Below are 27761 nucleotides of genomic sequence, written 5' to 3' on the forward strand. Positions count from 1 at the left end.
ATGTCTCTACCTTAAACAGTATCGGGTTTAACACAATGCACCGGCGAAGGTCCCCTCCCCCAGGGGGAAAGCATTTCAGAGAGTTGCCTTGTTCAGAGGCAATTTTGACATCTTGAATATGATCAATACGATGCCTTGATCCCTCAAAGTCTGAAAAAAATTTCACTTTTTCGCTTGTACGAGCAGTTTAGGCAGAGCAGGAAAAAAAATTTATAATTTCCCTTTAGCAATTGATTGCATCTATTAAAGAAGGGCTTAACATAACTTAATATTTAATTAGTATGTAAATTTATATTTTTGAAGTTGTTCATACCCATTACAATACTAGTAATCTGATAATAAAGATAACATATAAACAATAATGGATACTCAGAAGGAAAATAAGTGTCACTGTGATTGTGACCTACTGCTATGGAGAAACCCATTGGAAACCGGTAAGGTTTTCGGTACCACTTTGGTTGCTTTGTTGATCTTGAAGAAGGTCAACCTTTTGACTTTCTTCTTGAGAGTCGGCTACACTATTCTTTTGTCTACTGCTTTGCTAGAGTTCTCTACTAAGCTTGTTCTGGGCCAAGGTCTAGTCACCAAGTATGGTCCAAAGGACTGTCCTAACGTTGTCGGCATGATCAAGCCTGTCATCGACAACGCTTTGAAGCAGATGCCAGTCAAGCAGGCCAAGATGAGACAATTGGTCTTCGCTAACTCTCCAAAGCAGACTTTCAAGGCTGCTGTTGTTCTATACTTGTTGCACAAGTTCTTCTCCTGGTTCTCCGTCTGGACTATCTTGTTCGTCGGTGACATTGCTCTGTTCACTTTGCCATTGGTCTACAAGACTTACCAAAAGGAGATCGATGCTGTCGTTGCCGAGGTCTTGAAGATCACCAGACAAAAGACCCAGAAATACTCTAAGGTCGCTTGCGAGAAGTCTAAGCCATACTTGGAGAAGTTGGGCCCAATCAGCAAGATGGTCGAGTCCAAGTTGAACCAAGTCAACCCACCAACCGTCTCCTCTGCTGCTCCAAACACCACCGCTGCTAACATCGCTGCAGACATCCCAATCAACGAGAACAGACAATACGACAACACCAACACCATGGACCAAGGTATCTCTACCGCTGCTCAAATGATGCCAAACATCCCAGAAGCTCACCCAAGCGCCACCAAGGAATTTGACGTCGACCACTTGAAGGATGAATTGAAGCAAAGCACCCAGCACTTGCAAAACCAATTCGAACAAAACCAATAAATGATCTGAGAAAAGGACTCATTCTATTTTTTTTTGAATATTTTAGATTTAAAACCCTCCAGCACTGATAATTTATTCTCGTTGTTCTTTTTCACCTACAAACTTGCATTACTCTTGAAATCCTCATGACAAGGACAACAATTCGGTAATTTTATCTATTGGAACCCACATACTTCATCTTGGAGGCTGACTATATCTCTCAATAGGCATTTGATATGTCCCTTGATGTGATTACGCATAGAAAAAAAGAAACACTTTTCCAGACCGTACAGTCACTTTCCAAGTCTCATATGCTAGATATCTTCCCCACCCATTCTAAATATTATTAGGTAAAGAAAAACACAACACAATATAGAAACTTGAACAAAAATACATATATAATATTATGTTTTGCTATACAATTAGATAGCAAATAGATTTATGCACTATACAAAACGAACTGGAAAGTTAACATATTAATTAAGTGTTTATATCTTCTCTCCTCTTTTTTAACTAATAGCATTGAAATAATAAAGTAAAGAAATACACAGAAGAGTTTCTATTATGGAAGAGTTTAAGATTGACTATGTTCATGAGAAAATTTCATCGAAAGCAGACGTAGCATAATATAAATCAGAAACAATAATAACAAATCGTATTCACATATGAAAAATAACAATAAATAAATCTAAGAGGTAATACTTTTCGCAAATTCTCTTATGATTACTTTTCTGGATAGAGAATGTAAAATAAAAGAATTAAACCCTCAGATATTCATGCTACTGACCCTTTGATGAATGGTAATAGGAATAGAAAACAAATTAAAAAAAAATAATAAAAAATAGTCTTATTAGAATTAGGAAAAATAACACAAACAACAAAAAATAAAAACATTCATTCTTTACAATCTATAATAAAGAATCATTAGATATTCCCTCAAAAAGTCGTTAAAAAAACATGGTATCGTGTCCATTAAGATTACCTTATTGATGGCAATGGCGCCTACCACATACTAAGTGGTTAGAGCATATTAGGTAAAATCATGAAAAAGAAAAAAACCACTGAAACAAATAACCTAGCCCGGTATTTATGCAAAATGGAAATGCATTTTTTTTATCTTCATTTATACTCTCATTTATAATTTGACACCACTGGAAACTTCAAGTTGGTCGATAACTGGCTCAAAGACGTTAGAGTTCAAATCCTCGTTGCTGAAAGATAGTTGCTCTTCAGTCCATAGATTTGGTTCTGGGACGAAGTTCTTGTCACCGACACCCAATAGACCACCTTGCATTTCCCAATCTCTGATACGTGGCAATTGCAATTCATTAAAGACATCATCGACTGCAGCAATCAAAATATCAGATAGATCGTTTGTGTGACCTGGGGTAGGAGTAATTCTCAATCTCTCGGTACCACGAGAAACAGTTGGGAAGTTGATAGCTTGAACATAGATGCGATGCTTTTCCATTAGAATATCAGAGGCTTGCTTAGCCAAATCTGGGTTACCAATTAGAACTGGGACAATGTGGGATGGGTTAGGAATAACTGGAATGCCAAGATCATGCAAACCTTTCTTGACGTATGCGGTGTGCCTTTGTTGATCTTGTCTTAAGTTCAAGTGAGAACGTTGGAATCTGATGGCCTCAGCAGCACCAGCCATGACAGCTGGAGGCAAGGTAGTGGTGAAGATGAAACCTGGGGCGTAAGATCTAACCCAGTCGATTAGCTTGCTCGAAGCAGCGACGTAACCACCAACAGTACCGAAGGACTTACCCAAAGTACCGGTAATCATATCAACACGGTCCATGACTGTTCTGAGTCTACCGTTGTCACCTTGTGGTGGAGTGGCGATACCTGCAACACGGTGGGCTTCGAAGTCACAATGCTCAGCGACACCGGCACCATGTGGACCGTATAGACCGACGGCATGCACTTCATCTAGGAAAGTTAGCGCACCGTATTTCTCAGCTAAGTCACATATCTTGTTGATGTCTGCAACAGAACCAGCCATAGAGTAGACAGACTCGAAAGCGATCAACTTTGGAGTAGACTTTGGATACATCTGTAGCATCTCCTCCAGCTGAGCCAAGTCGTTGTGTCTGAAGATGTGCTTAGGTCTGTTGGCGTGCTTAATACCAACGATCATGGAGGCATGGTTTAGTTCATCGGAGAAGATCACCAAGTCCTTCACCTTTTGACCCAATAGAGAGATGACGGCATCGTTGGCAACATAACAAGAGGAGAACACTAGAGCACCTTCCTTCTTGTGCAAGGCCGCTAGCTCAGCCTCCAGTCTCATGGTTGGAATGTTGTGGCCGGCAATGTTTCTGGTACCACCTGCACCAGCACCGTACTTGTCGATGGTCTTGCGCATAGCGTCCAAGACTTGGGGGTTCTTAGACAAAGCCAAGTAATCGTTGGAACACCACACAGTGACTTTATCGTCCTCTAACTGACGGTGAGCCAAGGGGAACTCCTTCGCAAGCCTGTTGATGTTATTGAAGTACCTGTACGACTTATCCAGTCTCTTCTTGGCCAACTCGCTCTCGAAGTGGCCTTCAAAGTCAAAGGGCGTCTCCTGGGTACCATGGGCAGCAACTGTAGAAGTGGCAGCGGCAGTGTTAGCGTTGGCAGTGGCAGTAGATGCTAGTCTCACTGACCTCGAAGAAACAATGCTATATGGGTACGAGAACGATGGCCTCACCTTCAACACAGGACGGAACATCGCAAAACAGAACAAGTTAATACAGCGCTTTTGTATGTGCTATACTCTCCTCAGACCACAGACAAAGGAACAGCTCATCGCAATCTACTTTTTATACAATTTTTTTTTTCAGTCAAGCCCATTAGAATAATTTTTCAACCTTCCTGTCATTAGAAAAGTGAAAAATTCTTAGTCAGAGCCCAAACATGAAGCAACGACAAACATCGCAAACAGCAACGGAGGATCGGGATTGGACTTACGAGGTCCAGAACAAGGTACTCTGTCTAAGTTGAACGAAAGAAGGCAATCATCTGAGTTGTCACTTGCATTGAATTAGTTTAAGCTTTTTTTCCCCGTGACTACGAAACGAGTTAACTTCTATTTTAGAATCTTGCAACATTGTTAACAGATATCACTGATTGTAACTGTAAGAGAGGTATAAAGGCAGTTGAGTTCTTCCCCCTCACACACTTCCGTTTTTATTGCAGCTTAGTAGTGGCGACAGATACAAATTGCTGAATGTCGTTGAGTGTATTAGTCTATGGAGATGATCCATTTGACTTGTTCCTGGCATGGAGGTTCTCGCTAGCGAAGAGCATTGAGCTCTGTGTCGTTGGTAGCAAGTACTCCCAGGATGTTACGGTGCGGACCAGGCAGTATGGGAACGGTGGTTTGCAAGTGGACCCGACCAAAGTGTTTATGAGTGTTGGCGATTTACTTGACAGCAGAGGCAACGCGGGTTTCGATTTGGTGTTTGTGAATGCTGCAGCTTCGTCGCTACATGCATTATCCAAACGGGTCAACGAGGTGTTGCCTTTGTTCAACAATACAAACACGAAGCTTGTGATCAACGAGTCAAGTGCCATCAACTTACAAAAATTTGTCACAGAAGTGGTAGGAACAGCCATTCCACATCATAACATATTTGGCTACGTAACTGACTATGACCTGAGGTTTACAATAGACTCTAATTCTATCCAACATTACACCAAAGCAGGAAATGTTAAACTATGCGACTCGGCTTCTGACAATAGCATCCTGTTGGGGTCTACGGATATTGACCAAAGGACTGGAGGATACACCACACATGCATTAAACCTACTCCAAACTTTTACAAAATTGTTTTCAAAGCTTTTACCAAATGATACAATAAGCGATTGCAACAACTCCTACCAGCAGTACCAAACTAGTCAGTGGTCATTTGCTATACCGAAAATTTGTCTTGAACCATTGCTGATTATTCTCGAAGAATTGAATCCAACTAACCTAAGCTCACATATATTATCAAAACCGTTGATCACAGGTTTGATAAACGAAGTCATAACGATAGCATCTCGTTTTGGAGTTCAACTGCCTCAGAGATATTCCTCAGAAACCGAGATTTTGAACTCTTGGCCGACATTATTCCAAAATCAGAATACTCTTCCTACTAATGTCCACTATTTTGCTCAGGGACAAAACAAATTCATCAATTTTGATGTGGTTTTGTTACAACCGATCCTACTCGCAGATGACTTAAACATTAAGACACCATATCTGGAATTTCTGTACACTATGATCCGTCAATATCAAATTTTAAATGCAGGTAAATCGATATGGTTTCAAAGATCGGATACTAATCAAAAAAGCTCACAAAATGAACAGCTCTTGGAAGAAAAGTTACAGAAGTTGAATGAAGAGCTTGCTTATCAACAAAACTATGCTAAAGAACTGAGTACAAAACTTGATCAAGACGAAAAGAAACATCAGGACGAATTGAATGCATTGAAGGCTAGACTAAAAGAACTAGAAACTCAAAGTAGAATGAGTAATACCAGTATTTCTAGAGGATCAGTGATGGCTGATGATACTCTATCACAACCTATTTCAAAGTCAATTTCAGAATCGAGAATTAATGGATTAGACAATATGTCTTATTTGAAGGAAAAAGAATTAGAACTAAAGAGAAAAGAACTTGAACTTCAAGAACGTGAACTCAGCATGAAAAAGAAGTCGTTAAGTTATGAGCAACCACAGACCACCAACCCACAGCAGTATCACATGATGAGAAAACAAAAAAATAATTCCTCATCTAGGATACCGGACTTGGGTAATAACATTCCCATCTCAGATAATCGTCCATATTCAAACGGCTCAGTAAACAACAATCCATACTACAATAATAGCAGAATATCTTCTGGCCACAGTATCCCATCTGCTTCAACCAATGTTATGAACAACTATGTCGGAAATAACAATAGTGCTGGCGGGTACCCTCAAGGCCATTTTAATAGTAATGTACCACTGAAAACTACAAGTAGAAAGAATAGACCTGTAACAATGCATAGCTTTAACAATGTACCAGGCTATACTAGTAACGATTACGGTGGCAGAATGATGGGTAACTATTCTACCTCTACATCTCAAAGCAGGTTTAACTCTCTTTCAAGTAACACAATGCCTATGATGCAAGGTCCGAACAGTAACATGACTACCCCTAGACACGTTTCAAACCCATTCTTCAACGGCAACCAGCAACCAAGTCAACCAAATCAACCAAAGAACATGCCTGTTGTTAACAGAATATTAAGTAATCAGAACAACTATCCTACTAATAATGGGATAGCACCAACTAATAATACTACTGCGATTACGTCAAGTTATAACACACTACCTAACTCACAGAGCCAGCCTGCGAATCTAAATACTTATGGCTCTAGGGAACCTATTCGCTTTGGTAATTCGGCTCCACCTGTCCAAACTAACCAAAGTTTCAATAATAAGAACGTAAATGATCAACAGGGTTCAAATAATACTAGTAATCAATACTTGAATGTACAGCAGCCGCCATCGTCACAGGCTGGAACTGTGACATCAGAGTCGAGACCAGCTAGCTCGCAATCAGGAAGCTTTATGAACCTCTCAAGCAATACCACTGCGCAAGATGTTGCAAGTGAAAAAACTGATACTGATAAAAAGAAGAAGAAGAAGCGGTTTGGACTGTTTAAGAGGAGCTGAAAAGCTTATAATACATTAGGAATAGACTATATAATTAGCATTCGAACATAAATTTCATTAATACATATAAGTTTTATTTTCAATAATTAACGACTATTGATGATGTTACAGGTGCACGGTAGGTAGTATTTTCATTTACTTCGTTCTCGTGGTGATATCTGATTGTTTCTTTTATCAACATGGCATAAAACAGTATCGAAATGCCTCTTTAGGGCATCTTTTCTAGCAAACTTCTTTCCACAATTCATACATACATTCTCTTGTTTAGGCTCATGGGAGGCTCTTTCATGCTTTCTCAAATCTGTCAACTTGTCATAGCTTATTCCACAAATATTACAAGGGTATATTTTCTGATTGCTTCGCCTTCTTGTGTGCTTACCATTGTCATATAGGTAATTAGGCGGCTCTATCGATGCAGTTTTTATACCAGACTTCTCTCGTCGTACTTGCGCCGTTATACTAGGAATTATTTGCTCCACATGATCATCCAAAGACATTGGTATTAAATGTGGTTTGATGTGAGGCACCGCTACTTCTTTGTTCATGTTTGTCAGTCTCAATGTCAATTCATGGACTATAAGCGATGGCGTATTACCAGCATTGGGTTGAAATGATGGAGATCTGACATAATTGATGGCATCAGCAGCAAGGCGATAGAATGCTTCATCTTCATCAACACTCGGGAGTTTATTCCTCACCATACTTTTATGAGTTAGTGTTAATTTCCAGTGTTTATAGACATTAATTTACTTATTCAATTCAGTAATAAAATTTGAAAGAAGCTATATAATTGTTGATTTACATACATGGAACCATATATATAAAGTAACATCTCCTAGTATACTGTATATACCATCAGCTATCCTTTGGTTGTCAATTGTAGTATTTTTAAAAGCATAATAGTCATTCTAAGAATGTGTAAGAGAACAAGATCACGAGTCCACTTATTGCTGTGGAGGGAAAGGTACCTATTAGCAGCAGAATTACAACTATAAGAAGAAGCAAGATGGTAATCAAGTTGTAAAATACATCTGTAGCAACAATCAGTGCATGTTTAAAGTGTGGAATTAGAATTAAGGATCTGAAAAGAATATCATATGGGAGGGGCATTAGATAGGATCATTCTTCTGATTATTATGCTCTACATTGTACATACTGTGTAGCAGTCAATAAATTGAATCATATCTACAAAAATATATCCAGGGCGTGGGAACTAGATACTATAATCCACAGTTCAGAGTCAACGTGAGTTTCACGTCACGACCTGTAACAAGCTGTGTATCGACATTGGAAGGGAAAGGCCACTGCAATAACCAACTCTCAATGTTAGAGTAACATAATAGAAATCGAACCCAAACCCATCACAACAAATATCTAAATTTTGCTGAAGCACGCTCTAGCCAAATATATGGTGCTATACTCTTACTTCCAGCAAACTATTATCATCCACTATATTACACTTTGGTCTTACACATTTCTAATCATGTGACCTAAACCCGCCAAAGTGTGTGTTGTCGTTGTGTTGCTGTGTTAATGACTCTCTATCTTTTAGTTCCTTTTTCATACACAGAAACTTCAGTAGGAGGTCCATATTTACTAAAAATCGTGAAGAAAAATATTTGGCAACAATGTAATTAGTATAAGATGATATGGAAATTTGCACGCGACCTGCTTACTATCGTGCTGTACGTTAGCTGTATAAGTATGTACGGTGATATTGTGACTATACGTACAAATGTATATAAAACGCGATGAGCTATAATACCCAAATATAACAACAAACAATATTTGAATACGTGACTATATTAGCAACTGGTTGGGATTAGTGCTATTGATACACGAGGTGCTTTTAGATATTTCTTTTGTCCTTTTACATGTTATTGCTATATTGATCAATATTATGAACTGATTTGGATGGATACAAAGTACATACACACTTCCAAATAAGAAAAATGGAACTGGAAGACACGTACGTGCCGAAGTTGAAGGATGATATTATATACCGGAAGCTGAATAGACTGAAAGTCGATCAGCTTTGCGAGTTATCGGTGAAATGGACTAGGAAATTTGGCGCTGGCAGCCAGGATCCCATTAGTGTCGAGGAAGTGAAACAAACTATCGAAGGCTACCTAGCACAACAGGTCAATAAAAAGACGGTGATTGCACAAATGATGTATGTGTACTGGCCCATGGGGCTCAATGCATATCAATTGGCAGAGATAGACTGTATCTTGCTGATGGAAAGACCAGCGAATTATTCATGGAAGTCCAAATATTTGAAAAACTCATTAACAGGACAGAATAGCAATTTCTCAATGAATCCAAAGAAATTCGTCTCAGCTCTTAAAAATGAACTAACTAAATTATACCTCACACACTTTTTCTTATGCCAGCATGCTGTACTTCCTGTGCTAATCCTGCGAATACAGTCATATGATACAAATAATCTCTTTCTATCATCGGTCAAAAGAAACAGAATCATACTAAATGAAGAGATATTTGAACAGAAACTCATAAAATCAAAAGAGAACCAACTGATCTCCAGGAAACCATACTATCTTGTATTTGGCATAAACACGCCCTTCATAATACATTCCCCAGAGAATGATATATATGCATCCTTCATCCACGACTGTATAGAAAGAGTTCTCTCCTTCAGGGATCCGATAATACTCGAGGAGAAGACCAAAACACCAATCCTAAATTTGGAAAAAATCTTAATAATCGACGGTCCTTCTAGATATAGTAAAGCAATGGGCCAATGGAGTAAATATGCTGAAGGACAGGTTGAAACAACGCCATTTGGAGATATAGAGAGCCACGAATCATACAAAGGCAGAAGGATACTGGTAAGGAAGATACACGACTTAGATGACCTTGATGAGGTGAATCATGAAGATAGAGATACCAAAAGACTCAGACTACAGAAAAATATGATAAGGTTTAAAGGGTCAGAGAACGGTATTATCCATGAAAAGATTTTTGAGATAAAAAAAAAGATTGATAAAGTCTACAATTTAAGTCAAAAACAGTCTAATATCTTACTTTCAAAATATACCTCTTTGCTACCTATGAAAAAGGCACATTATACTGTTACTAATGATAATTGGTCTGGACCTTACAATAAAGAAGATGAGGATGTAGATATTGCCATTATTGAGGGCGAATCTGATAAAGGTTCCCAATCAATTTCACTAAAACTAATTGGCAATGATATTTTTGGTGGTCTGCATGAGCTTTGTGACCGTAATTTGATCGATATTGAACACATGCCTGGTTGGCTGACAGGTGAAAATGGTGCATCTTCTGGAATAATTAAAAATAACGAATTCACCGCAACTGTTTCACCAAAATCCGGAATTATTTAGTATTTGCTGTGGTTAATTTGATTGTGTTCTTTCTATAAAACATATATATGTATGTATATGTCAATATATTCTGTAATAGTACTACTAATGGAACGATAACAAGAATTAATTCAACCGAAAGTTAGCAGCATCTAGACCATTATAAAGTTAACCTTTCTAGTGTTTGCCATAGATGTATTCACAGGACAATAAGGGCATTTAAATGTGAGCGAACCATTCTTTGACAATCTATCAAGTGCCTTCTTTGAGATAATGTGATGGCAGGCCAGCGAATATGGTGGATTTTCAACTGTTGTTTCTTCTTTGAGAACAGGACATATAAATATCGGATGAAAGTGAGAAAGAAATGGAGGCAACTTAACATCGAATGGTAATTCATCTTCAGTGGTCCAACCCACATGTGCTGTACTCCTGATATTTTTATATTTTATGAAAAACTGGAAAGATATTATACCACTCAAGACAATCAGAAATAGAGGTGAGTGATGAGGGAGATTCAAATATGCGCAATACTCCATTGTAAAAATCGACACGCATTTGTCCACCTGCTCTTTCAAAATAGCGTCAATATCAGCTACTGGCTTACCTATTACACTTTTAGTCAAAAGTGGAGCTATTTTTTGTATTATGTCGTTTGCTTTGTCGTTAAAGTTTCCTCTGGGCAGAACATTGGTAATGTATTTGAAAGATTGTAATGCATCTCCTTCTCTTAAAACCTTTAAAAACTCAAGAATATATAACTGGAACTGCAGATCTTTCAAGGTCGTTAATCCCTCTTTCGAAATCGTCTCTGAATAAATTTGATCCTCACTTACATGATTTATCCAATCCAAACATCTGTGAGTACTCTGGGTTTGGATGTTTTGTATGACTTCACCCATATCAATAAACTTATCTGACATTTGCGGACTGACACCATATAGACTCTCAAGATAATTTATTAATACATCCTTACTATCCATAACTGGTAAAGATTTCATATGATACCGGCAAATATGATATCCTATGGCTTCCTTGACGTAACTATGAGCATCTTCTGGTAACTTGTTAAGATAAATCTGATCTATCTCAATCTTTGTAAGTCTATTTAGAAAATGCTTATGATATCCAGTCAGAGCTGATTGTTGTAACTTATGGCTTTTTCTTATTGAATGCTCGAACTGCTTATGACTCCTGTTTATTTTATCTACAATCAAGTCCTTCTTTTTCTGCGACTTTTTCTGATCTTCAATGTGCCCCTCCTCACAATCATTAATGTATTTATTTAAATGTGCTCTAAGTTTCTTCAATTGTAATTTGAACTCTTGTGTGTCTTCCAGACATTTCTCTATGTGGGTGAGCCTTCTCGGTTGTTCATCTTCCTCAAATTGACGGTAGAACTTTGCGTATTCGCCTTCCACACTGGCGAGTAACTTAGACATTCTTGCTAACAGCAGCTAGTTTAGTACTGTTATCTAATGATTAACTGGCCCCCATATTGGTTAATATTGGGACGAAAGTTAGATTATATATATACTGAATTGCTTAGAGGTGCGATTATTGTTTAAGGGCTAAAATCCGATTGATAGTGTGGGACGACTCATTGTTAAAGTTATAGAGTCCTTGCATTGAATCACAACATCGAGCAAAACCATGTGAAATGAAATGATAGTAGATGTCTATTAGTAATGCACAGCAATTAGTTGCTAGAAATACTATCTGATCGTTATAGTTGAAGAATTAAAATCAAAGCGAATACTTTTAAATATAAAAACAGATCTAAATAAGTTAAAGAATAAATGAATAGCTTATAGTCAAGAGTAGGGAAAACATGAATTACACGTCTGTGTTAGGTGGGCTGCAATAATGGGAAATGCATTCTATACTATTTTTTTTGTTGTGAAGTTTGTATGAACTGAAAAGAAGAAAATCAATCGAACCGTGTAGCTTATTTCATACATTATTTCTTTTCTGCGAAGAATTGGTTTTCGCAGGCAGAGATAATGGCAGGAACAACATCAGCATTAGCCAAAGTAGACAAATCACCTAGTTGGTCTGCTTCATTGGAAGCGATCTTTCTTAAAACTCTTCTCATGATCTTACCAGATCTGGTTTTTGGTAGGTCTCTGACCAAGATAATACACTTTGGAGAAGCGAATGGACCAATTTCACCTCTGACTTGTAGAATCAACTCTCTACGTAAGTTACTAGGAGTAATATGTTCAGCATCACCTTCTGGGGCATCATTTTGTAGGTAGCCTTCCTTCAATGATACGAATGCAATAACAGCTTGACCGGTCAATTCGTCATTGATACCAACCACAGCGGTCTCAGAGATATTCTCATGGTTAACCAAACAGGCTTCAATTTCTGCAGTAGATAACCTATGACCAGAGACGTTAACAACATCGTCAACTCTACCTCTGATCCAGTAGTAACCATCGTGGTCTCTACCAGCACCATCACCTGTAAAGTAGTAACCTGGGTATGGCTTCATGTAAGTGTCGACATAACGAACGTGATCGTTCCAGACAGATCTAGCCATGGATGGCCATGGTGATTTAACAGCTAAAACACCTTCGACATCGTTTCCTTCAATTTCAACACCAGAAACTGGATCAATGATACAAGCATCAATACCGAAGAATGGAAGAGTGGTAGAACCTGGTTTGGTTGGGATGGCACCCGCCATTGGGGCAATCAAATGAGAACCGGATTCAGTTTGCCAGAAAGTGTCACAAACAACACAATTGTTGTTACCAATCTTTTCGTTGTACCATTCCCATAGTTCAGGAGAAATTGGTTCACCGACAGAACCTAGGACACGTAGGGAGGACAAGTCGTACTTGCTAATTTCAGCTTCACCAACACGCTTAATCAATCTCATAGCAGTTGGTGCAACGTAGAAGTGGGTGGCCTTGTGACGTTCGACAATTCTCCAGTATCTACCGTAATCTGGGTAAGCTGGTGTAGATTCGAAGCAGATAGTTGGTACACCTAGCAACAATGGACCGTATAGAGCGTAGGTGTGACCTGTAATCCAGCCGACATCACCAGCAGTGAAGAAAACATCCTCTGGATGAACATCGAAGACGTACTTAGTAGTCATAGCGGCACCTAGCAAATAACCACCAGTAGTGTGCACGATACCCTTTGGAGAGCCGGTAGAACCAGATGTATATAGTAGGAATAGTGGATCTTCGGCATCACATGGAACAGGTGGTAGATATGATCTTCTCTTGTCAGCTTCCTCGTGCAACCAGAAATCTCTACCAGCCTTCATTGGAATACCTTCAGTACCTGTTCTCTTGAAAACCAAAATACGAGAGACTTGATCGACACCGTTCAAACCTTCATCAACGATTTTCTTCAAGTGGACAGTCTTACCACCTCTACGGCCTTCATCACAAGTGATGACAACCTTGGAACCAGCATCGACTACACGGTCTTTCAAAGAACCAGCTGAGAAACCGGCGAAGACGACAGAGTGGATGGCACCAAGACGCACAACGGCCAACATAGCAATAATAGCTTCTGGGATCATTGGCAAGTAAATGGCAACAGTGTCACCTTTCTTGACACCCCAGCTCTTCAAGATACCAGCAACCTTAGATACTCTTCTCAGCAATTCACCAAAAGTGATGGTATAGTTGTCCTTCTCGTCGTCTGCTTCATAGATAATGGCAGGCTTGTCTGGGTTGGCAAAGGCGTGTCTGTCCACACAGTTGTAAGAGGCGTTTAGTTTACCGTTTAGGAACCAAGCGACATCACCTTGCTCTAGAGAACCGTACGATACTTTAGAGAATGGGGCGTCCCAGTGCAATAGTTCACGAGCCTTTTCACTGAAGAAAGTCTCTGGGTCCTCAATCGACTGCTTGTAAAGTCTTTCATATTCGGAGATGTCCTTTATGAAACCACCTCTGCTTGGCTGGCTCTTGTAGAAATGCTCTGGAGCTTGGCGAGCAACAGCGTTCTGTGCTTCATGCACAGTCTTATGTTCTTTTAATGTCATTTATATTATTGCCTTGTGGTCAAGTTTTTGTAATTGACTTTTTCACTGTATTAGAAAAAAAAGATTACCGAGACAACTTACAAACTTCTATAAAGCACAGGAAGTCCAAATGCGAATGCAATTGACAGTACGCAATTGATAAAGAATCGCTTACAGAGTTTGCAACTCTATATATATCAACATGTGAAAACTGAACCTTTTTTTTTTTCAACTGTCCTCGGGCCGTCGATGAAAAAAAATATAGTGTGTGCTGCACTTGTGTGTGACTGGACTAAGATGGACAACAATTGTAAGTAGTGCACCAATCCTGATAGAGTGAGAGAGACACCAGTGTATGACGGCCAGCACTTGTGGATCGGAATTAGTATAATCGCGAGCACTTTACCAATTGAATCCTTGTAGTAGAAGCAGGGCAGTTCATCGCACTGTGCAAATGGGAAAAAAAAGAAAGAAAGGTTGGTCTCTTGCAAATGGCCTTACAATTGAAGACCACAAGCAACGATTCTTCTCTGTGGGCACGATTCGACAAAGTACAGGGACGGAAGGGAATCCTTCAGACCAAAGTTCTTGCAGAGTAACCTGGTAGAGAACTATGATGCGTCATGTTGCCCATTCAATGGTAAACACTGCCCAAAAAAAACACATGATACATTTGATTCTCTTATTTTGCGTGGGTATTATGTGATCCTGTAAATGACAAGGAACAAATGCTCGTATCGGACTGAAGCAAATGCCAGTAGCACCAAAATCTATTTTGATTTGGAATATCGACACTTCTCCCCGTCTGTCCGAAAGGACAGTTTTCACAGACAAGCACCAAGCAAATAACGACCTCTGGGGGGGGGGGACTTGAAAGAATTTCACAAGACTTCAGTTGTTATGATATGTGAAAGGCAGCGAAACAGGCTTTGGGACATTTCTGACCTTGGAAGTAAAAATTCTAATACCTTTGTTGAGTTTGGAACAATCCTTAGAAAAGCAGTGTCTGCGTTTTTTCGGAGATAGCAGGTTCAAAGCTCAAGGAGAACATCCAAATAGGATAAATGCCAAGTTTAAAAGTACTGCAAAAAAAGCCAAAAAGTAGCCTCGCTATTCTAACCGATAAAAATTTCATATGTAAACCTGTAGCTACTCATGGCAGGCGATGAGATGAGATGAGGTTGGAATCAAAGGAAGATCCTTTAAACCGATCTATTTCCCAGTGAAAAAAACCCAACTACTTCCTCTATAATCAGTTGCAATGACACTTACCGATAGGAGGCTAGGACCGATAAACGTGATTTAAAGTATACACCCCATTGATCCGATTACAATGGCATGTTTGGATCATACGCCGAACAGATAGACAATTGACGCCAATTCCATGACTTTGAAATACCAGACCGAAAAAAAGTTAAGTCTTAGTTATATCTTATATATATATATATATGCTTCTGATATAGAACACTTCGTGTTCATCGAGGGGACTTTACGTATAGTTGGAGTACCACACCCCAATTTTACTAGCACATTCTTATATCGAAGTCACTCCTACAATTCTCTCCAAATTTTATTAAACATAACAAGCAAATCTCGAGAAGTTTCCAGGTGTAAGTGACTTTATAATATCACCAGTTGTTGGGGTAAAGGTCATCTATTTTAGTAACTGCTAAACAGCAACAGATTCTTACCGTTATGACTGAGTATTGTTGATTAACAGATTACAAGGAGTAGATAATGTATCACGTGTCTATGCCCTATATAACTTAGCTATCCTTATAGGTATCCAGACTACTCTTGGAAGCTGTTGAAGTGTACAATCCACTTCGGATTTTCTGATTATCGAAGTGCCTATTTTATATAGTACATTCTCGTTAATATATTCATCCTATATGATATGACTCTCGAGCCAAGATTCCTGGAGTAGTTCGATAGCAGTGGGTCTCCTCTGGTAATCAAGCTCGAAGGTCTTCCTGATAAAATCCCTTCCTTGTGGAGAGGCCCAGGATGGTATCTCCGGTGTTACATTTGTACCTATCTTGAATAATGCCTGCATCTGTGAGAAATCTGGATATGGGTGCTTTCCAGTAAACATCTCAATTACAACACATCCCGTTGACCATATATCAGCTTTTGAAGTAGTAGCAGTTTGTTTTACAACTTCTGGAGACATCCAATACACAGACCCTTGCAAAGAGGTCCTCTTATCTTGATTCTCCTGGTTTAGTGGTGAAAGTTTCTTGGAGATACCAAAATCTGTGATCTTGACACAACCCTTGATATCAATCAGAATATTGGCACCCTTGATGTCACGATGTATGATATTTTTCCTATGCAAGTAGGCAACACCAATTAGTATTTGCCTTGTAAAATTGACAATCAACGGCTCCTCAAAGGGCCCGTAATTGCTTAGCATTGATGAAACAGAACCACCAGGAACATATTCCAAGAAAATATTCAGGTTGCCACCTTCTTGAGATGACCCATAATATGTTACTATATTTTCATGCTGCAGTTCTTTCAACAAACTCATCTCGTGCTGTAACGCATCAATCATTTTCCGATGCAAGTTAGTTGAAGGTGCCTTTGCAACATTTTTCTCTGCATTCTTATCTTCAACATTTGCATCTGCTGTAGCTGCAATAGCTGGCTTAATCTCGACTTGCTTAACGGCCATTAACTCACCAGTCTGTGCATTCATACCAAGATATACTGTCCCAAAACTACCAGAACCTATTCTTGCACCTTTGAGCCAGTTTTTTGGAGTAACTATCTTTGTAGGTAAAGAAACTGTACCGTGCTCTTCATCAGAATTCATATAATAATCGTCTATACTCTCTGTCTCTTCCATTAATTTAATCTTACCTTCATTATCCTCCTCTTGTGGTGTGGATGGTGGTATTACTTCAGGTTTAGATGATGGTGCATTGTTGTTGTCCAAGCTTTGTAGTAGAGCCATGTCAACCGCATTGGAGTGCTTTAATAGAATGTCACCGACACGATTTGATTCTGAACTGATGTGTCTAGAGTTGTTGCTTTTCATACTTATTCTAGCAGATTGACGGTAGGACTCTCTCAGGGCCTTTTCTAACCTCTTTGTATCCGCATGTGGGAAATATCCTGCAATATTTGTGGATATAAACTCACTAGGAGGTCTTTGGTCAAATATTTTCCGTAGTTTATCCTTACCTTCCTTATGTATCCTTAATGTACCATCCTGAGTAACTGGGGTGTTTGGCATGCCAGATTGTGCATCATAATAGGATTCAATATGATTGAGTGCTGTTATAGTTTTCAGATATAATTTCTTTGATGCATTGATCGCTCTATCAGTCGGAGTCTGATCCTTTGACACAAATATCAGCCTGTTCTTCTCTACACGGTCATTGGAATGGCAAATTGTAACTAGTTCAATATCATAGAGTAATCTCAGCACGTTCTTTGAATAGTCAACGATAAAAACATCATAGTCGGAGGATTCTTGAGTAGTTTGCCCATCTGTATTAACAGCCAGAAGATTAGAAGGTAGCCTTTTAATCAAACGCTTCTTTATAGAGTCTGCATTGAAGCATCCACTAATATTAACCTTCTTGGCTGACCCATCATTTAATATAAATATAACACAATGCCTCTCTGTTATGACTTCTTCATTAATATTGGTACTGGTAGTGGACAGTTCACTAATATTCGAAATTAGCTCTTGCAGTTGTTGAACATGCTTCGCATCATCTTTTGGTTCTTGCAGTTTCTTTGATTCCTTTAGGATTCTGATCCTATCACCAAGCTTCTTGACCCCAATCTCGAGCAAAATATCTCGATCTATGTGCATGAGGTCATTGATGTCAGTCAAGCTGTATTCTTCAAACAAGTCTGCATATTGAGAGCAGCCTGCTCTTTCTAAAAACTCAATATGGGACATGAGATATAACACTCCTCAGTTAATAGATTATAATGAAGATTGTAGTATTTGAGTAGTATAGTGTAGTGGTAAAGATTGTTCCTAATATAATCAGTACTACTCATCCAGTACCTTAACACTATTACTTTTACTATTACTGAAGAATCATGTCTTCGGAATGCCAAAATTCACATTCGATGAGTACGAGATGATGTATAGTAAAGGCAAAGCCCACTTCTTAAAACAGCTATAAATAGCCCCAGGATATCAACTGATTTATATTCCTATTTCCATAGTTATATCCATACTTAAGATCAAATCGGTTGTTTAATATAAACCTTGAGATTAACTATAGAACCAAGTATGAGTGACGGTAAGGAAGATAAGCCCATTAAGGTTACACTTGATAGGGGTGGCAAGAAAGTTGAATATGACATAGAGAAGTTCAGAAACCCTCATAGAGTGATCCCACAGCGGATTCCAAACCAGCAGACAACAAAAGACGTTCATGGTAAGGAATCCAATAATGGCAATGCAGGCGGGTTGCTGCAAAATGATGGACACAGACCAGGCAACTAAATACTGCAAGTAATCAATTGCGCATTTCTAAGAAAGGTAAAACCAGGCCTCGAGCCAATTCTGGTCGTAGCTAGTATATCTACAATAATTGCTGGCAATATCATGTGAGTGTATTGTGTTGTATTAGTGTCATATTGCCCTTTAATGGTTTGTATGTACGCCAGTATTTCATTTTAAAACTGCTAGCAGTGCAGGTATTTGGCTAGTTGATGAGACTAATGTACTGAAGTAACAGGCACGTTAAAAAATAATTTTCTCTGTCAAGATCAGATCCTTGAGCTGTAACATGTCAAGTTCATCCTCCCTATGTGGTCAATAATGTTTAAAAATTGTATAGAATATATGAGGTTCATAACCCTAGCAATAAGATACTAGAGCGTAGCATAAGCTGCTAATGGCGACACTGCTGGCGGGCAGTAAAAGTACTGATTATACTTGACATGGCAGAAGAGGATAACCCATTTCGCAAGCGATGAACCTAATTAACTAACTATTTTGATCAATTAGATATTTTCGTGTCCGTGAAGTTGCTTTGTGCGCTACTTTCTCTGCAGCCGGAACACCATTATGCATGAAAAATTGACAACTGTAATTGTAACTTGTCAATCACCGATGAGTCTTTGTTTCTAAACAGCAGACTATTTATAGCTGACAATATGAATTAAAATATAATGCATAGCTTTTATTATGATAGTGTGATTTGTCATAAGGCTTTACCATTGTTAGCCACAGAGGTTTGATTAGACACAGTTACCGTTATCTTAGGTGGTACATAGAAGTCAATTGTTATTTATGAGGCTCGGGAGGATAATATCGAGACGTAAGGTGTTTTTCCTTTTATTTACTGGGTTATTGGTTTTATGGCTCGAGAAATTTGTGTTGAATATCAGTAAGTATCACCACAACGATGAACTGAAAGCTGGTTATGACCTTAAAGTTCTGGATACTGCCAGACAATGGATGGAGCAATCAAATTTGAAAAATATCAAGCATGATGATGTTATGGTTGTGAATTATGGAACAATTAAATGTTTCCACCTAGGTACCAAATACGAAAGATGTTTGAAGCCCAAGCATTTCCACAATAAACCTAGAATAGTGACGAACTCTATAACTGTGAGAAAGGATTTGAGAGGATCCTATGGATACAATTTAATAGGTATATCCGAGTATTTCTTTTTTGAAGTTGTTAGGTTTGATGAATTCTTGTTATACGGTAAACCTTTGGATGTACTTGTATTTGATGCGACGCCAAATTTAAATCTGGGTGCTCATCATATACCCTCTGCAACTTTTAAAGAAATATCCTTAGGTGAAATACTAAGAGATAACTTCTTTGATATCATATCAGATGTGAACATTTTATTTGGTGAAGATGCTGTCGATCCTAGACCAAACTGGCACTTGGTCAAAAGCTCTCCTTACTTGTCTTATAAGCATCCTTCTTTCATGTCTTATATGAAACTGGGATCGCAAGAACCCGAATACACAAAATCTAAAGTGCTAGTCAAAAAGGAACATGAAGATGATGGATTTAAGATTGTTCAACTGGCTGATCTGCATTTAGGAGTTGGCAAGAATAGATGTCTCGATGAGTATCCACACCATGATAAATGTGAAGCAGATTCAAAAACATTAAAGTTTGTGGAGGAGGTTTTAGATATCGAAAAGCCCGGGTTTGTTGTGTTTTCTGGCGATCAAATTATGGGTGATAGGTCTCTCCAGGATAGTGAATCTGTTCTTTACAAGGCTGTTGACCCAGTTATCAGGAGACGTATTCCGTGGGCAATGGTTTGGGGAAACCATGACGATGAGGGAAGCCTGTCTCGTTGGGAACTCTCTAAGCTGGCGATGAAGTTACCTTACTCTAGATTTCAAATTTCTCCACATGATACAAAAGATAACACATTCGGTGTAGGAAATTATGCACATCAGATATTCTACGAGAATGATCCTGAAGTTGCTGCTTTGAGTTTATACTTTATGGATAGTCATAAATATTCCAAGACTGGGAAAATATACCTTGGTTATGACTGGCTAAAAGAGGAACAGTTGGAATATATACAGTCGTTATATGAAAGAGGTATGAAATCACACATTAAAGAAAATATACACAGACATGCGGCTATGACATTCATTCATATCCCACTCCCAGAATACTTAAATCTGGATTCTAAAAAGCGTCCTGGGGAATCTAATGAATTGATTGGCACTTTTAAGGAAGGAGTAACAGCTCCAAGGTACAACTCCGGTGGACTAGTTGCTTTAGATAAAATCGGAGTTGATGTTGTAGGCTGCGGGCATGATCACTGTAATGACTATTGTTTGCATGATGACTCTACTTCAAACAAAAATATTTGGTTATGTTATGGCGGTGGAGCTGGTGAAGGTGGCTATGCTGGTTACGGAGGTACAGAGAGAAGAATCCGCACTTACAAGTTTGATCCACAAACTGGTAAAATAACAACTTGGAAACGATTAAATAGCAAACCAAGTGAGATTTTTGATTTTCAGATAGTAAAGGACTGAGTAATATGACCTAGATACTGTGTAAACTGCATGATATTTTCATTAAACGCTCTTAAGGCAATATGGAATTCTTCCTTGGATTTAGTTGATCGAGATTCTGGGAAACTCAAACGATACTTACGACCCACGATAGTTTCACTACCTTGAAATACAATATCGAAAGGAAGTTTTCTCTGTATTATTCTGTATGAATATATTACGATAAATAATGAATAAAATCCCAGCATTGCATTTATGATTTTCACAGATTTTGGATACTCATTATATCTGTCGTAAATTTGCTCGATAGAAACTCTTTCAAGATTCTTGCAAAACTCTTCAACTTCGATCTCGTCATCATCAAACTGAAACGATATTAAGCCCACGTCTTTATCAAATAAGAAAGTATTCTTGAATACATTTATTAATTGAATCAATTTTTTTTTCTGTAATTTCTCAATCGCCTCTTTGGCGTTTGATAGCTTTGAGTAAATATTAGCATATTCATCCCTGTATGTTTCAATATTGCTGTCAACATCATTTAGTTCATTCCCATCATCCAATTCAGAAAGTTGATCCTTTAGCCTCTTTAACTTTTGTCTCTTTATCTCACATCTACTTTCAATCATTTTTATGTTTTCCTGATATGTATCTAGTATTCCAGTGCCTATATTATGTGTTGATTTAATCAGCCTCTCTATCTTGTTTGTGGAAATCTGCTTTTCCTCCACCATATCGCCAGTATACTGAGTGAGTTTTGACAATTTAACTAGAGAATTAAATGGACACATTCTCTTACGATTTTTATTGTTCATATTAGCAACGGGGCTTATTTGTAAACCAGTATAACGAATATTCTTATTAGGGAGGGCGTACCATCCATCTATCATTTCTATCATAGGCAAATTCTGTTCCATGGTAATGTGATCATCTCTTTGATTACCAATGTAAGTTAACTCATCCAAGTTCACAGTGTGCATTGCAACAAAACACCATAGCTCATCCTCATCATGCCTCAGTAAGAAGCTCGGAATCTTCGCAGCTATCTTTATTTCAAACAGCGTGCACAACTCAAATTCTTTAGGTATGACTAATTCTGTGAAATGCAAGGACGACAATGATCCAGTCTCCAATTCACTGACATAGAATGGCTTTCTTGATCTAGTGTCCTCCAATACAATAAAGCATGGAATAAAGCCTACCCTTGAGCCAATTTTTTTAGACTCATCAATTAACGATATATTGTTGACAGAGATGGACTTCAAATGTCGAAGATGCCTCTTCAATAGATATTGTGGCATCTAAAGCATATATGTTGTTTTGACTCTCTCCTTTACCTAATTTACTCAGATATTGGCTATCAAAGGGCCAAGATAATAGTATTTCAGTTTTTTATTCAAAAATAAGGTTCTCTCGCCTGCGATGATCTGCCAATTGTGATAACCAGATCAATAAAATGAGGTAGATGGTCTTAGTATATACAGTTCATATTATTGTGATATAAATCAGGATACTTCTTTAAGAAATACACACACATAGATATATATTTGCTTTTTTATGTTTCTCGCATGCTCCAATTTTGCTAAGTCCGAGGAATATTTGATCAATTATACATCTCAAACATTTAGTTTAACTTCAGCATCGTTGATGTATTTTTGGAATGGCTGCAAGGCGTTCTTAACATCCTTACCAACAAATTTTTCTGTTTGTTGAGGAGCTCTACCAACAAATGTAGATGGATCTAGCAATTGATCCAATTCATTCCAGATAGGCTTGAAAAACTCATTGGCCTTGACACGTTCGATCAGGTCATTGTCACCACCTTGTTCTTTTACCACAGCAGCAGCTTGGTGAGACAGGACTCTGATTTCTTCATGCACTTCTTGCCTAGAAGCACCCTTTTCGACCATAGCCATAATGATATTCTCAGTAGCCATGAATGGCAACTCACTCTTAATTCTTCTTTCAATTACCTTTGGATATACAACTAAACCTGAAGAGATATTTAGAATTGTAGTCAACAAGATATCTGTTGTTAGGAAAGCACTTGGTAAAGAGATTCTTCTTATAGCTGAGTCATCTAATGTTCTCTCGAACCATTGGACGGAAGCAGTTTGGACAGCATCACTGAATAGAGAGCCCAAATGTCTAGCCAAAGAACAAACACGTTCACAACGCATTGGGTTTCTCTTATAAGCCATTGCTGAAGAACCAATTTGGGATTTTTCAAATGGCTCTTCAACTTCCTTCAAGTTGGCTAGCAGTCTGATATCGGTAGCCATCTTGTGGGCACTGGCAGCAAATGATGATAATGGTGCAAGAACATCAATGTCGATCTTTCTGGAGTAAGTTTGACCAGTGACTGGATAAACAGTGTCAAAGCCTAGAAGTTCAGTAACTCTTTCATCAAGTTCTTCAACTTTGTCATGATTACCGTGAAATAGGGCCAAGAATGACGCTTGTGTACCAGTGGTACCTTTAACACCACGCAAACCAATATCATTTCTAGCTCTTTCAAAGTTTCTCAAATCCCATAGTAGTTCTTGGATCCATAGAGTTGCTCTCTTACCCAAAGTAGTTAATTGAGCTGGTTGGAAGTGAGTCCAACCCAGAACTGGTAAGTCCTTGTACTCTAGAGCAAATTTAGCTAAACGGTTGATAACATTGACGAGTTTTGGAATAACAATATCGTATGCATCTCTTAGGAAGATTAAATCGGCATTGTCTGTGACAAAACAAGAAGTGGCACCCAAGTGGATGATACCAGCCGCAGCAGGACATGTTTCACCAAATGTATGAACATGGGCCATAACATCATGCCTGACAATAGCTTCTTGTTCACTAGCCTTGGCAATTTCTTCATCTGTAATTTCCAAGTGGGCCTTCATTTGTTCAATGGCCTCATCTGTAATGACATCAAGACCTAATTCCTTTTCAGCAATGGCTAGATTCAACCATAACTTTCTCCATGTAGAGAACCTGTTTCTCAAAGAGAAAACAGCAGACATCTCCTTAGAAGCATATCTGGACGATAGTGGGGTAGCGTACTTATCAAACTCAGACATTTTCAATAGTAAATTCCTTTTATTATTATTCCAATAATCAAGTTAATGGGAGATTATGGTGTAAGAATAGCAAATTTGACTGCAACTTCGAACACAATGATAAAAACGGTGCCGATGATTTACTTGTAACCGTAAGTAAAAACTAATCAAACTCTATGAAGAAATTGAGTTTCTTACAAGTAGACTAATTGCAAATAGAATACAGAGCCTATATATAAGAGTTTGGAATTGAATAATGAAGAGTTAAAGAGAGTAATAGATTAATATTAGAAAGATCCAGATAAATTAATTAAAAGATAGAAAGTAAATGATGAGCTAATACTACAAATTGCTAATGCTACAACGAAGTTTACCCAATGAGACACACTGTAAATGTTAGGGTGGGGCCTTCAAAAAATTAAAACGAGTACGAAATGAAAAATAAAGGATAATTTAAATTGCATTAATGGATGAAATTTCGCAGAAGTAGAAATTAAGGCAAAAGACTGAGCAAGTTTGAGTAGAGAAACTACTGCACAATGATTGGCATTGTTACTTTAGAACCTGACTCTGTCAACAGTACTTTGGAACAAAATTATCAAAAATTCCAAGTGAAAAAAAATGGTCCAAAAAAAAAAAAAATGATATGATGAGCAAGCATAGGATTCAAGTGATGAGCTCCGATTGTGAGTGCCATCGTCCTGCATTACGGCTAAGAAGCATGCATAAATCCATTGTAATAGAAATCAAGTTAAGTACTTTCTGCCAAACGATGAGACATGAATGATGCTGAAGGCCTCAATGAGTGTAATGATGTATGAAATAACTGCGTTACTGAATCATCTTCATCCTTTTTTGTGGTTTGTGCTTCTTCTTTATCAAATTCCTCCTCTTCCACTTGTTCGATGATGTTTCTCGTATTTCTTTTGCTTCTTTTTCGAATCACGGGTATTACTTCCTCAAATTCCTCATAATCTAACCCATCTTTAGATGAATTTGTTAAGGTGTTCATCGATAGTGTTCTTACAATACCGGAATCCATGAGACGCTCATTGATGCTAACACTAGGACCAGTAAACCAAAGTATCTCTTCCTTTGTCCTTTTCCTCGGCATTAAGGCATCCTCTTTCTGTCTTCTGCTTTGGTTAGATATATCGGATGTTTGCAACACACCAGTATTTTTAGTGATTGACAGCGGAAGTACGTATGAATGTGGCAAGGATACTATCTGTTGCCCAAGGCGAGTATGCTTACTAGCTTCATTGGCTATTTTGTCTGCAATTGTAGCGTGGCTGTATTTGGCCGCTTCTAAATTATGTGTGATTTCACGTTGTCGTTGATTTGCAACAAACTGTGCCACATGTCTAGAGTGAAGATCGGATATATTGAGAGGTCGATTTGTTTTGTTTAGATTGGGTATTGGGACATTTTCCTTTGCCAGTGAAAACGGCAGCGATGCACTTTCATTATTGTTAAATTGATAGTTATTCTCAATGTGATTATCTCTCATTGTGTTTAGTTTTGTATGGGAAGGAGTCATACGAGCAAGATTTCCCATTCCACCACTTACAATAATCGTTCCCATATCATTGTCAATCTTACCCTCAAGTCTATCTTTAGGATCGTTAGGTCTAATAATATGCTTAGGACAATCGTCAGAAGTAGAGTACTCACCTAAATCGTCTCTATCTAGTTTTGAACGCATATAGACACCTCCCACAATTGGTGGAGCATTAGGAACACCTAATGTAGGATCTGGTACTGGGTCCCTAGTTGTTGAGTTTGGAGGTAGAAGATGTCTTATCGGTGACGGAAATTTAAAGAATTTCCTACCTGTAACAGGAATTGTTTGCTCCTCCACATCACGTATTTCCTCTGGCAAGCACGCTCTCCATGTCCTAATTTTGTTGAAAGCCTTGTCAGATTCATTATACCTATACTCACAAACAAACAGAGGACCATCAATATTGATATCTGGGTCTCCTCTTTGGTACCTGGTGAAATGTACGACATAGCATTTACCCTGTATATCAGAAACTTTATGATCTCTATACTGTCCAGATTTAACTACTTCGGTCTTATAGAATAATCTATCAACTCTGTGAACAGTTTGTTCTGGTCTATAATACCAGCATGCATTAAGCCATTTAGTACCTGATGTTCCCTCACTCCAAAACTTGAATATCTGTCCTACGATTGGCTTAGATTCATCATTTCTATTTTTGAGAAGAACCCAATCACCAACTTGATATGTTATGCCATTTACAATGACTTCATCTAATGGACATCGAAATTCTCCTTCGGGCATGTAATCGGTATCTGGCCTAGACAACTCAAATTGTGCTAGCTCGTTAAAAGATTTTTCAAATTTGAAAGAGCGCTTCAGCTCATTTGGATTATTTTTGTTGTATGTTCTATAATTTGAAAGCATTAGTTTGATATCATTATGAAACCCCTCAAAGTCTTTGTATTTTCTTGTTTTTACTTTCTTTCTTATTTCATCTAGAGATATTGGATTCGATATTATTGAGTAATACTGTGGATTGTAATTTCTATCCGGTATTTTCTCAAAAGAATCTAACAATGACCGCCTTCTTTCATCAACTTCCTTTCGAATTACCTTTAAGACATTTTTCATTCTTTGAACGTATGGCAAATCTATGATTGGAGGTCTACCTCTTTTCACGTATTTTTTGACTGGCTTCTCGGAATGGCGTAACCCTAAAGGATGAGGTGTACCGGATGGAGATGGCGAGAACTTAGCATGCACGCGCCTTTGTTTGTACCTTCTTCCGGAATCGGTGTATTCATCATCATCATCGCCTTTACCATAATCTGTATAATGGTCATCATCACCTGTTTCAGTATGGACCTCATTGTTACTGTCATACGAATCGGTCGTGTAGCCTTCTTTATTACTAGTTTTACGAGTCCTTATAAGTACTTTGTGCGATTTAGCTTCCTTTTCTAGCCTTTCTTTGCGTTCAAGTTCTTCCTGTTTCTCTTTTTCTTTGATTAATAGCTTTTCTTGGAATTCTTGGTAGCCTGGCTCATCCGGTGTGGGCCCCAGATATGGTAATTCTAGCTTAGGATATTTTTTCTTTAAATTAGGATAGACCGTTTCATTAATAAATTTTTCTAGCGTCAACGCATATTTATAGATCTCTGATTCCTTAGTGTTGTAAACTTTCGCATTCCACGGTATATGTACTAGGTCGTCCATAAACTGTTGAGCATTAGTATAGGTTGTCAGCCTCTTCTTAAGAGTGTTTATAGATATAGGTTTCTTGATGACGTCGTAATAATCTGGGTAATCTTTTCGTGGAGGTAAAACAGTAAACACTGGAGATATATTTACATTTTCCTCATTGATAACATTGTACAATCTCAGATATTCCGGTCGAAGATTCTCTTGTAGTTCTTTTGTGTTGGCCATATTTATTGTCTTCTTATGTGTATCTTCCT

The 27761-nt window shown here is 38.2% G+C and overlaps 13 protein-coding genes across 13 annotated transcripts; 5 read left to right on the forward strand and 8 right to left on the reverse strand.

Moving 5' to 3' along the window:
• Positions 1-361: 361 nt before the first annotated feature.
• Positions 362-1246, forward strand: RTN1 (Rtn1p; the record flags this gene model as incomplete). Its single annotated transcript, XM_445083.1, has 1 exon — positions 362-1246. One exon carries the CDS (start codon positions 362-364, stop codon positions 1244-1246), a length of 885 nt encoding a protein of 294 aa, XP_445083.1.
• A 1114-nt stretch (positions 1247-2360) lies between these two features.
• HEM1 (5-aminolevulinate synthase) lies at positions 2361-3953 on the reverse strand (the record flags this gene model as incomplete). The annotated part of the gene is made up of 1 exon (XM_445084.1): positions 2361-3953. The coding sequence occupies one exon, from the start codon at positions 3951-3953 to the stop codon at positions 2361-2363; it is 1593 nt and encodes a 530-aa protein (XP_445084.1).
• A 498-nt stretch (positions 3954-4451) lies between these two features.
• Positions 4452-6929, forward strand: PAM1 (Pam1p; the record flags this gene model as incomplete). Its single annotated transcript, XM_445085.1, has 1 exon — positions 4452-6929. The coding sequence occupies one exon, from the start codon at positions 4452-4454 to the stop codon at positions 6927-6929; it is 2478 nt and encodes an 825-aa protein (XP_445085.1).
• Positions 6930-7060: 131 nt separating this feature from the next.
• Positions 7061-7630, reverse strand: GVI51_B02541 (uncharacterized protein; the record flags this gene model as incomplete). Its single annotated transcript, XM_445086.1, has 1 exon — positions 7061-7630. The coding sequence occupies one exon, from the start codon at positions 7628-7630 to the stop codon at positions 7061-7063; it is 570 nt and encodes a 189-aa protein (XP_445086.1).
• A 1251-nt stretch (positions 7631-8881) lies between these two features.
• On the forward strand, positions 8882-10297 carry CHL4 (Chl4p; the record flags this gene model as incomplete). The annotated part of the gene is made up of 1 exon (XM_445087.1): positions 8882-10297. The coding sequence occupies one exon, from the start codon at positions 8882-8884 to the stop codon at positions 10295-10297; it is 1416 nt and encodes a 471-aa protein (XP_445087.1).
• Positions 10298-10428: 131 nt separating this feature from the next.
• Positions 10429-11718, reverse strand: RMD5 (ubiquitin-protein ligase RMD5; the record flags this gene model as incomplete). Its single annotated transcript, XM_445088.1, has 1 exon — positions 10429-11718. The coding sequence occupies one exon, from the start codon at positions 11716-11718 to the stop codon at positions 10429-10431; it is 1290 nt and encodes a 429-aa protein (XP_445088.1).
• A 518-nt stretch (positions 11719-12236) lies between these two features.
• ACS2 (acetate--CoA ligase ACS2) lies at positions 12237-14288 on the reverse strand (the record flags this gene model as incomplete). Its single annotated transcript, XM_445089.1, has 1 exon — positions 12237-14288. One exon carries the CDS (start codon positions 14286-14288, stop codon positions 12237-12239), a length of 2052 nt encoding a protein of 683 aa, XP_445089.1.
• Positions 14289-16155: 1867 nt separating this feature from the next.
• On the reverse strand, positions 16156-18186 carry STE11 (mitogen-activated protein kinase kinase kinase STE11; the record flags this gene model as incomplete). Its single annotated transcript, XM_445090.1, has 1 exon — positions 16156-18186. The coding sequence occupies one exon, from the start codon at positions 18184-18186 to the stop codon at positions 16156-16158; it is 2031 nt and encodes a 676-aa protein (XP_445090.1).
• Positions 18187-18528: 342 nt separating this feature from the next.
• GVI51_B02651 (uncharacterized protein) lies at positions 18529-18744 on the forward strand (the record flags this gene model as incomplete). Its single annotated transcript, XM_002999471.1, has 1 exon — positions 18529-18744. One exon carries the CDS (start codon positions 18529-18531, stop codon positions 18742-18744), a length of 216 nt encoding a protein of 71 aa, XP_002999517.1.
• Positions 18745-19536: 792 nt separating this feature from the next.
• Positions 19537-21273, forward strand: DCR2 (phosphoprotein phosphatase; the record flags this gene model as incomplete). Its single annotated transcript, XM_445091.1, has 1 exon — positions 19537-21273. The coding sequence occupies one exon, from the start codon at positions 19537-19539 to the stop codon at positions 21271-21273; it is 1737 nt and encodes a 578-aa protein (XP_445091.1).
• Positions 21255-22553, reverse strand: VPS38 (Vps38p; the record flags this gene model as incomplete). Its single annotated transcript, XM_445092.1, has 1 exon — positions 21255-22553. The coding sequence occupies one exon, from the start codon at positions 22551-22553 to the stop codon at positions 21255-21257; it is 1299 nt and encodes a 432-aa protein (XP_445092.1).
• Positions 22554-22868: 315 nt separating this feature from the next.
• ADE13 (adenylosuccinase ADE13) lies at positions 22869-24317 on the reverse strand (the record flags this gene model as incomplete). The annotated part of the gene is made up of 1 exon (XM_445093.1): positions 22869-24317. One exon carries the CDS (start codon positions 24315-24317, stop codon positions 22869-22871), a length of 1449 nt encoding a protein of 482 aa, XP_445093.1.
• A 730-nt stretch (positions 24318-25047) lies between these two features.
• Positions 25048-27732, reverse strand: RSC2 (Rsc2p; the record flags this gene model as incomplete). Its single annotated transcript, XM_445094.1, has 1 exon — positions 25048-27732. One exon carries the CDS (start codon positions 27730-27732, stop codon positions 25048-25050), a length of 2685 nt encoding a protein of 894 aa, XP_445094.1.
• Between the last annotated feature and the right edge of the window lie 29 nt (positions 27733-27761).

Source organism: Nakaseomyces glabratus, chromosome B (assembly GCF_010111755.1).
Source record: "Nakaseomyces glabratus chromosome B, complete sequence".
NCBI classification, from domain to species: Eukaryota; Fungi; Ascomycota; class Saccharomycetes; order Saccharomycetales; family Saccharomycetaceae; genus Nakaseomyces; species Nakaseomyces glabratus.